General features: G+C 55.2%; 1 protein-coding gene across 1 annotated transcript; it reads right to left on the bottom strand.

Moving 5' to 3' along the window:
* Window positions 1-482: 482 nt before the first annotated feature.
* On the bottom strand, window positions 483-10,938 carry BLMH (bleomycin hydrolase). The gene is made up of 7 exons (XM_061547188.1): window positions 10,921-10,938; window positions 8,952-9,107; window positions 7,928-8,086; window positions 7,105-7,172; window positions 5,943-6,060; window positions 4,845-4,917; window positions 483-4,011 (listed from the first exon to the last, which is right to left on the bottom strand). Exons 1-7 carry the CDS (start codon window positions 10,936-10,938, stop codon window positions 3,860-3,862), a joined length of 744 nt encoding a protein of 247 aa, XP_061403172.1. The 3' UTR covers window positions 483-3,859.
* Window positions 10,939-11,006: the final 68 nt, after the last annotated feature.

The following is an 11,006-nucleotide window of genomic DNA, read 5'->3' as shown; positions in this document are numbered from 1 at the left end:
AGAGTTCATTAGCATAGCCACGCCCACACAGCTCATCAACATAGCCACGCCCACACATCTCATCAGCATAGCCACGTCCACACAGCTCATTAGCATAGCCACGCCCACACAGCTCATTAGCATAGCCACGCCCTCACACCTCATTAGCATAACCACGCCCACAGCTCATTAGCATAGCCACGCCCTCAAGTTGCCACTTTGCATAGACATCTTCTTGGTTCTTTCGGTAAAGTCACGTAGCATGGAAATAATAAAATCATTAAAATAAAACATGCTTATATTATGTTTAATTTTTATTATTTAATAATATGTTTTACGCCATGTTTTATTTTTTTTATTTTATTATTTCCCTTCTACGTGACTTTACCAAAAGAACCAAGAAGATGAATCCCTGCAGTCACGAAAGAAGCTTTAAATCGTAATTTTGCATATCCGCTCCCACCAGAGGCACACCGCATGAACATCGCCCAGCAGCAGCAGCGCGAGTGATTAAAACGAGTTTAATTGAAAACAAAAACTTCCCAGATCAATGATTAGAAACCCCGTTGCATTGTGGGTGACCACCGTGTGTTCATGACAACAGCAAAACCGTTAACAAACAAACAACCACCACCAGCAACAACCACCACCACCACCATCACCATCATCACCACCACCAACAACCACCACCACCATCTCCACCATCTCCACTACCACCAGCAACAACCACCACCACCAACAACCATCACCACCATCTCCACCATCTCCACTACCACCACCACCATCTCCACCATCTCCACTACCACCAGCAACAACCACCACCACCAACAACCACCACCACCATCTCCACCATCTCCACTACCACCACCAACCACCACCACCATCTCCACTACCACCAGCAACAACCATCACCACCATCTCCACCATCTCCACTACCACCACCACCATCTCCACTACCACCACCAACCACCATCTCCACTACCACCACCAACCACCACCACCATCTCCACTACCACCACCAACAACCACCACCACCATCTCCACTACCACCACCACCATCTCCACTACCACCACCAACCACCATCTCCACTACCACCACCAACCACCACCACCATCTCCACTACCACCAGCAACCACCACCATCTCCACTACCACCACCACCAACAACAATCACCATCATCACCACCACCATCTCCACTACCACCAGCAGCAACCATCACCACTACCACCACCACCATCTCCACTACCACCAGCAACAACCATCACCACACCACCATCACCACTACCACCATCTCCTCCACTGCCACTACCACCACCACCATCACCACAAGCTCCACCACCACCATCATCATCACCACTACCACCATCACCACCACCACAACCTCCTCCACCACCACCACCACCATTATCACAACCTCCACTACCACCATCACCACTACCACAACCACCACCACAACCACCATCATCACCGCCACATCCAACAGTGGAGAGACCCTGGCTGCTGCTGATGGTGATGGAGAGAATGATTGTGATGATGGTGATGGTGTGTATGGGGAGTGTATGGGGGGTGTGGTGTGTGTGGTGTGTGCGGTGTGTGTGCGGTGTGTGTGCGGTGTGTGTGCGGTGTGTGTGTGGTGTGTGTGTGGTGTGTGTGCGGTGTGTGGTATTGGTGTGGTGTGTGTGTGGTATTGGTGTGTGTGTGGTGTGTGTGTAGTGTACGTGGTGTGTGTGTGGTGTCTCTGTGTGGTGTGTGTGTGGTGTGTGGTGGTTGTGTGTGTGTGGTGTGTGTGTGGTGTCTCTGTGTGGTGTCTCTGTGTCTATGGGGTCTACGTGTGTCTGTGTGCCTCTATGTGTGTCTGTGTGCCTCTATGTGTGTCTGTGTGCCTCTATGTGTGTGTCTCTGTGTGGGGGTCTCCCTGGGGGGGTAGTCTTCTCTCAGCAGGCGAGGGCCCCCATGGGGTCCCAGGCGGGCAGCACGTGCGGCTCCTGTGTGTGTGTCTGTGTGTCTCTGTGTGTCTCTGTGCGTGTCTCTGTGTGTGTGTGTCTCTGTGTGTCTCTCTGTGTGTGGTGTCTGTGTGTGTCTCTGTGTGTGTCTCTGTGTGGGTCTCTCTGTGTGTGTGTGGGTCTCTCTGTGTGTGTGTGTGTGTCTCTGTGTGTGTGTGTGTCTGTGTATGTGTCTCTGTGTGTGTTTCTGTGTCTCTGTGTGTCTCTGTGTGTGTGTGTGTGTGTGTCTCTGTGTGTGTGTCTCTGTGTGTGTCTCTGTGTGTGTGTCTCTGTGTGTGTGTCTCTGTGTGTGTGTCTCTGTGTGTGTGTCTCTGTGTGTGTGTGTGTCTCTGTGTGTGTGTGTGTCTCTGTGTGTGTGTCTCTGTGTGTGTCTCTGTGTGTGTCTCTGTGTGTGTGTCTCTGTGTGTGTGGGGGTCTCCCTGGGGGGGGGGGTGTTCTCTCAGCAGGCGAGGGCCCCCATGGGGTCCCAGGCGGGCAGCACGTGCGGCTCCTGTGTGTGTGTGTCTGTGTGCGTGTCTGTGTGTGTGTGTGTCTCTGTGTGTGTGTGTCTGTGTGTGTCTCTGTGTGTGTGTGTGTCTCTGTGTGTGTCTGTGTGTGTGTCTGTGTGTGTGTCTCTGTGTGTGTCTGTGTGTGTGTCTCTGTGTGTGTCTGTGTGTGTGTCTCTGTGTGTGTGTCTCTGTGTGTGTGTCTCTGTGTGTGTCTCTATGTGTGTCTCTATGTGTGTCTCTGTCTGTGTGTGTCTCTGTGTGTGTGTCTCTGTGTATGTGTCTCTGTGTGTGGGGGTCTCTGTGTGTGTGTCTCTGTGTGTCTCTGTGTGTCTCTGTGTCTCTGTGTGTTTGTCACTGTGTGTGTGTGTGTGTGTCTCTGTGTGTCTCTGTGTGTTTGTCACTGTGTGTGTGTGTGTGTCTCTGTGTGTGTGTCTCTGTGTGTGGGGGTCTCTGTGTGTGTCTGTGTGTGTGTCTCTGTGTGTGTGTCTCTGTGTGTGTCTCTATGTGTGTCTCTGTCTGTGTGTGTCTCTGTGTATGTGTCTCTGTGTATGTGTCTCTGTGTGTGGGGGTCTCTGTGTGTGTGTCTCTGTGTGTCTCTGTGTGTCTCTGTGTCTCTGTGTGTTTGTCACTGTGTGTCTCTGTGTGTGTGTGTGTGTCTCTGTGTGTCTCTGTGTGTCTCTGTGTGTCTCTGTGTGTCTCTGTGTGTGTGTCTCTGTGTGTGTGTCTCTGTGTGTGTGTCTCTGTGTGTGTGTCTCTGTGTGTGTGTCTCTGTGTGTGTGTCTCTATGTGTGTCTCTGTGTGTGTGTCTCTGTGTGTGTCTGTGTGGGTCTCTGTGTGTGTGTGTGTCTCTGTGTGTGTGTGTGTCTCTGTGTGTCACTGTGTGTGTCTCTGTGTGTCTCTGTGTGTCTCTGTGTCTCTCTATGTGTCTCTGTGTGTCTCTGTGTGTGGGGGTCTCCCTGGGGGGGGGGTGTTCTCTCTCAGCAGGCGAGGGCCCCCATGGGGTCCCAGGCGGGCAGCACGTGTGGATCCTGTGTGTGTCTCTGTGTGTGTCTGTGTCTGTGTGGGGGTCTATGTGTGTCTGTGTGTGTCTGTGTGTGTGTCTCTGTGTGTGTCTGTGTGTGTGTGTGTCTCTGTGTGTGTCTGTGTGTGTGTCTCTGTGTCTGTGTGTGTGTCTGTGTGTGTGTCTGTGTGTGTGTGTGTCTGTGTGTGTGTCTGTGTGTGTGTCTGTGTGTGTGTGTGTCTGTGTGTGTGTCTGTGTGTGTGTCTGTGTGTGTGTCTCTGTGTGTGTCTGTGTGTGTGGTGTCTGTGTGTGTCTGTGTGTGTGTGTCTCTGTGTCTCTGTGTGTCTCTGTGTGTGTGGGGGTCTCCCTGGGGGGGTGGTGTTCTCTCTCAGCAGGCGAGGGCCCCCATGGGGTCCCAGGCGGGCAGCACGTGCGGCTCCTGCGAGAGCACCGCCAGCACCGCCTCGGGGCACAGCGAGCGGTCCACCACCACCTCGTAGACAAACTCGGAGAACCACGCGTCACACATGGACAGGTAGCCTGGGGGGGCGGGGGGGGAGGGGACAATGAGAAACTTCGTGGGAAGTTGGTGGTGGTGGTGGTGATGGTGGTGGTGATGGAGGTGGTGGTGGTGGTGGTGATGGTGGTGATGGTGGAAGAGGTAATGGTGGTGATGGTGGAGGTGGTGGTGATGGTGGTGATGATGGTGGTGGAGGTGGTGATGATGGTGGTGGAGGTGGTGGTGATGGTGGTGGTGGTGATGATGGTGGAGGTGGTGATGGTGGTGGTGGTGATGGTGTTGATGGTGGTGGTGATGATGATGGTGGAGGTGGTGATGGTGGTGGTGGTGGTGATGGTGGTGATGATGATGGTGGTGGTGATGATGGTGATGATGATGATGGTGATGATGGTGCTGGTGATGATGGTGATGATGGAGGTGGTGATGATGGTGGTGGAGGTGGTGGTGATGGTGGTGCTGGTGGTGGTGGTGGAGGAGATGGTGATGTTAGTGCTGATAGAGGAGGAGGTGGTGGTGGAGGTGGTGGTCGAGGAGGAGGTGGTGGTGGTGGAGGTGGTGGTGGAGGTGGTGGTCGAGGAGGAGGTGGTGGTGGTGATGTTGGTGGTGATGATGATGGTGGTGATGGCGGTGATGGTGGAAGAGGTGATGGTGGTGATGGCGGTGGTGGTGGTGATGGTGGTGATGGTGATGATGCTGCTGATGATGCTGCTGATGATGCTGCTGCTGATGATGCTGCTGCTGCTGATGATGCTGCTGATGATGCTGCTGCTGATGATGCTGCTGCTGCTGATGATGCTGCTGCTGCTGATGATGATGCTGCTGATGATGCTGCTGCTGATGATGCTCCTGGTACCTTTGCATCCACGATCATCACCCCACGAGTTCTCCACCCTCCACTTCTCATACTCAGCACCCTCCTTGCCCTCCTGAGACACGCGGGGGAGACACGGGGAGACACGGGGGGGGGGGGGGAGACACGGGGAGACACGGGGGGGGGGGGGGAGACACGGGGGGGGGGGGACACGGGGAGGGAGACACGGGGGGGGAGACACGGGGGGGCGAGGGAGACACGGGGGGGGGGACACGGGGAGGGAGACACGGGGGGGGGGGGAGACACGGGGGGGGGGGAGACACGGGGGGGAGACACGGGGGGGGGGACACGGGGAGGGAGACACGGGGGGGGGGGAGACACGGGGGGGGGGGAGACACGGGGGAGAGACACGGGGGGGGAGACACGGGGGGGGGGACACGGGGAGGGAGACACGGGGGGGCGGGGGAGATATGGGGGAGAGACACGGGGGGGGAGACACGGGGGGGGGGAGACACGGGGGGGCGGGGGAGACACGGGGGAGAGACACGGGGGGGGAGACACGGAGGTGGAGACAGTCACAGAGAGACACGTTAATATCAGCGATGATAATGCCAATGTTGATGGTGATGATGTTGATGGTGATGATGTTGATGGTGATGATGTTGGTGGTGGTGATGCTGATGGTGGTGGTGATGGTTGTTGATGGTGGTGATGGTAGTGTTGATGGTGATGATGGTGGTGGTGGTGATGATGGTAGTGGTGATGATGATTGCTGGTGGTGATGATGTTGGTGGTGGTGGTGATGATGATGATGATGTTGGTGGTGATGGTGGTGATGATGATGATGATGTTGGTGATGATGCTGATGTTGATGCTGATGCTGGTGGTGTTGTTGATGATGTTGTTGATGATGATGGTAGTGGTGATGATGATTGCTGTTGGTGATGTTGTTGGTGATAGTGGTGATGATGTTGTTGGTGATGTTGTTGGTGTTGGTGATGTTGTTGATGATGATGATGTTGGTGATGATGATGATGATGGTGGTGGTGATGGTAGTGGTGATGATGATGTTGATGATGCTGGTGGTGGTGATGATGATGATGCTGGTGATGTTGTTGGTGATGTTGTTGATGCCATCACCGTGTCGGAGTAGGCTGTGAGAACCATGGCGTGGGTCATCAGCGAGTCCCCGTAGATCAGCCGCTCCGACTTGGTCATCGACTTCACGGACACTCCAAACACCAACTCGTGGTTATACCTACACACGACGTCACCATCATCATCACCACCATCAACATCATCATCATCAACATCATCGCCATCATCATCACCATCATCACCACCACCATCATCATGAACACCATCATCATCATCAACACCACCATCACCATCATCACTACTATCATCATCACCACCAACACCACCATCATCATCATCATCACCACCATCATCAACATCATCATCACCATCATCAACACCAACATCATCATCATCACCATCATCATCAACATCATCAACATCATCAACAACATCATCATCACCATCATCATCAACACCACTACCACCAACACCGCCATCACCACCATCATCATCATCAACATCACCATCATCATCATCAACATCACCATCATCCCCATCACCACCATCATCACCACCATCAACACCACCATGTGTACGTGTGTGTACGTGTGTGTACGTGTGTGTGTGTACGTGTGTGTGTGTACGTGTGTGTGTGTACGTGTGTGTGTGTACGTGTGTGTGTGTACGTGTACGTGTGTACGTGTGTGTGTACGTGTGTACGTGTGTGTGTGTGTACGTGTGTGTACGTGTGTGTGTACGTGTGTACACGTGTGTGTCAGTGTGTATGTGTGTGTGTGTACGTGTGTGTGCCTGTGTGTGTGTGTACGTGTGTGTACGTGTGTGTGTACGTGTGTGCATGTGTACGGTGTGTGTGTGTACGTGTGTGTGTACGTGTGTGTGTGCGTGTACGTGTGTACGTGTGTGTGTATGTGTGAGTACGTGCGTGTGTGTACGTGCGAGTGCGTGTGTGTACGTGCGAGTGCACGTGTACGTGCGTGTGTGTGTGCGTGTACGTGTGTACGTGCGTGTACGTGTGTGTGTGTGTACGTGTGTGTACGTGTGTGTGTGTGTACGTGTGTGTACGTGCGTGTACGTGTGTACGTGCGTGTACGTGTGTGTGTGTGTACGTGTGTGTACGTGTGTGTGTGTGTACGTGTGTGTACGTGTGTGTGTGTACGTGTGTGTACGTGTACGTGCGTGTGTGTGCGTGCGAGTGTCTCACAGGTTCATGTCGTGGATGCCCAGTTTGCCGTGGAAATGTTTCCCGACGTCGCAACCAAACCACACCGCCTGGAGACACGGGGGGTGAGACACGGGGGGGGGAGACACGGGGGGGGGGAGACACGGGGGGGGAGACACGGGGGGGGGAGACACGGGGGGGGAGACACGGGGGGGGGAGACACGGGGGGGGAGACACGGGGGGGGGGGGAGACACGGGGGGGGGGGGGGAGAGACACGGGGGGGGGGAGACACGGGGGGAGAGACACGGGGGGAGAGACACAGGGTGAAGACACGGGGGGGAGACACGGGGAGGGGAGACACGGGGGGGGGGGGAGACACGGGGGGGGGAGACACGCGTTTAACCACACCCCCCCACTACCCCCCACCACCCCGCCCACCTCTCCACTGCGGATGGAGGCTGCAGCCAGGCTCTTGAGCAGCTCTGCGGGCTGGTTGACGTAGACCGTCACTCCCCACCACTCCCCCCCACTACCCCCCCACCACTACCCCCCCACCACTACCCCCCACCACCCCCCCACTACCCACCTCTCCGCTGCAGATGGAGGCTGCCGCCAGGCTCTTGAGCAGCTGTGCGGGCTGGTTCACGTAGACCGTCCCTCCCCACCACACCCCCCCACCACCCCCCCACCACTCCCACCCCCCCACCAACCCCCCACCACCCCGCCCACCTCTCCACTGCGGATGGAGGCTGCCGCCAGGCTCTTGAGCAGCTGTGCGGGCTGGTTCACGTAGACCGTCCCTCCCCACCACTCCCCCCCACCACCCCCCCACTACTACCCCCCCACCACCCCCCCACCGCCCACCTCTCCACTGCGGATGGAGGCTGCCGCCAGGCTCTTGAGCAGCTGTGCGGGCTGGTTCACGTAGACCGTGCGCTGTCCGCCCACCACGTTGCCCAGGAACTCGACGGTGTAGAGGCGGCCAAACTGGTGGTGGGGACGCGGGTCGTTCACCAGGCACACCTGGGGGGGTGGACACGGAGACGATGATGGTGGACATGGTGGTGGTGGTGGACATGGTGGTGGTGGTGGATGTGGTGGACGTGGTGGTGGTGGTGGTGGGGACGTGGGTCGTTCACCAGGCACACCTGGGGGGAGGGGACACGGGGACGATGGGGTCGGTGGTGGTGGTGGACATGGTGGTGGTGGTGTTGGTGGTGCTGGTAGTGGTGGTGGTGCTGGTGGTGGTGGTAGTGGTGGTGGTGGTAGTAGTGGTGGTGCTGGTAGTGATGGTGGTGCTTGGTGGTGGTGGTAGTGGTGGTGGTGGTAGTGGTGTTGGTGGTAGTGGTGGTGGTGTGGTGGTGGTGATGATGGTGGCGGTGGTGATGATGGTGTGATGGTGCTGGCGGTGGTGTTGGTGGTGGTGGTGTTGGTGGTGATGGTGGTGCTGGTGGTGGTTGTTGTAGTGGTGGTGGTGGTGGTGGTGGTGTAGTGGTGGTGGTTGTGGTGGTGGTGGTGGTGGTAGTAGTGGTGGTGGTGGTGTAGTGGTGGTGGTGGTGGTAGTAGTGGTGGTGGTGGTGGTTGTTGTAGTGGTGGTGTCTACCTTGGTGGCCACGTCGTAGAGCGGCTGCACGTGCTGCTGGTAGAACTGCAGAGGGGTGAGGGGCCCCAGGCTGTGCTGGTAGTGGTGGTGGTGTCTACCTTGGTGGTGGTTGTGGTGGTGGTGGTAGTGGTGGTGGTGGTGGTTGTTGTAGTGGTGGTGTTGGTGTGGTGGTGGTGGTGGTGTCTACCTTGGTGGTGGTTGTGGTGGTGGTGGTAGTGGTGGTGATGGTGGTGGTGTTGGTAGTAGTGGTGGTGGTGTTGTGGTGGTGGTGGTGGTGGTGTCTACCTTGGTGGCCACGTCGTAGAGCGGCTGCACGTGCTGCTGGTAGAACTGGAGGGGGGTGAGGGGCCCCAGGCTGTGGAAGGCCTTCTCCTTATCCTTGTAGTCCCACGTGAACGACGACGGGGGGCAGCCCAGGCAGATGCTCACCACTCGGTACACCTACACGCACGCACACACACACACAGATACATATAGACACACACATAGACACATAGACACACAGACACACACACAGACACACGCACACACACACACGCACACAGATACATATAGACACACACATAGACACACACACATAGACACATAGACACACAGACACACACACAGACACACGCACACACACACACAGATACATATAGACACACACATAGACACACACACATAGACACACACACCTATACACACACACGCGCACACGCGCAGACACATAGACACACACACATAGCATAGACACACACACATAGCATAGACACACACACACATAGACACACACACATAGACACACACACATAGACACACACAAATAGACACACACACATAGACACACACACATAGACACACACACATAGACACACACACATAGACACACACACACATAGACACACACACATAGACACACACACACCTATACACACACACGCGCACACGCGCAGACACATAGACACACACACACATAGACACACACACATAGACACACACACACATAGACACACACACACATAGACACACACACATAGCATAGACACACACACACATAGACACACACACACAGACACACACACATAGACACACACACCTATACACACACACGCGCACACGCGCAGACACATAGACACACACACACATAGACACACACACATATCATAGACACACACACATAGACACACACACATAGACACACACACCTATACACACACACGCGCACACGCACAGACACATAGACACACACACACATAGACACACACACATAGACACACACACATAGACACACACACATAGACACACACACATAGACAAAGATCAAAGATCCCCCATATAGCCTGAACAGACTGTAGGGGCAAGTACTGTTAGCGAGCACCTATGAAGGCCGGAACGGTACACGAGGGGGTGGGTGGCCAGCACCACGCCCGACCGCCTTTGTCTCCCTAGTGGCGATGTTTACACACCGCACCAAGTACTCATTTAAGGCTGAGTCGACCTAGGGGAGGCCCAGGACCGGTTCAGATAATCGTCACTGGTGTTAGCCGTGAGCGGGAATCGAACCCGGGTCGCCAGGTTCATAGCGCAGCGCACTAACCACTACACTACCGCTCCCCGCACAGACAGACACAGACACACACACACAGACACACGCACATAGACACACACAGACACTCACGCACACAGACACACACACAGACACACACACAGACACACACAAACACACACACAGACACACACACACACATAGACACACACACACGCACACGCAGACACACACGCATAGACACACATAGACACACGCACGCAGACACGCATAGACACAGATACACACAGACACATAGACATAGAGACACACACACAAACACACACACAGACACACATAGACACATAGACATAGAGACATAGACACGCACACACAGACACACACGCACACAGACACACACACACAGACGCACATCGACACACACACACCACACAGACACACACACAGACGCACATAGACACACAAACACACATACACACAGACACACACACATAGATACACATAGACACACACACGCATAGAGACACACAGACAGACACAGACACACACAGACACACGCACATAGACACACACAGACACACACACACAGACACACACACACACCACACAGAAACATACACACACAGACACACACACAGACACACACACAACACATCCACCCATCCACCCCAACACCCACCCACTACCCACCACCCACCACTACCCAACACCCACCCACCCCAACACCCACCCTCCTCCCACCATGGATATCGATCTCCTGATCAATCTCCTCCGTTCCCGAGCCCCTTGTCCACCATCTTCTGAGCCGCAGG

Source organism: Lethenteron reissneri, unplaced genomic scaffold (genome assembly GCF_015708825.2).
Source record: "Lethenteron reissneri isolate LAM-NWPU_2019-01 unplaced genomic scaffold, ASM1570882v1 scaffold_1640, whole genome shotgun sequence".
Lineage (NCBI taxonomy): Eukaryota > Metazoa > Chordata > Hyperoartia > Petromyzontiformes > Petromyzontidae > Lethenteron > Lethenteron reissneri.
The sequence above is the reverse complement of the archived record's forward strand: the minus strand, read 5'-3'. Positions and strand labels throughout refer to the sequence as shown.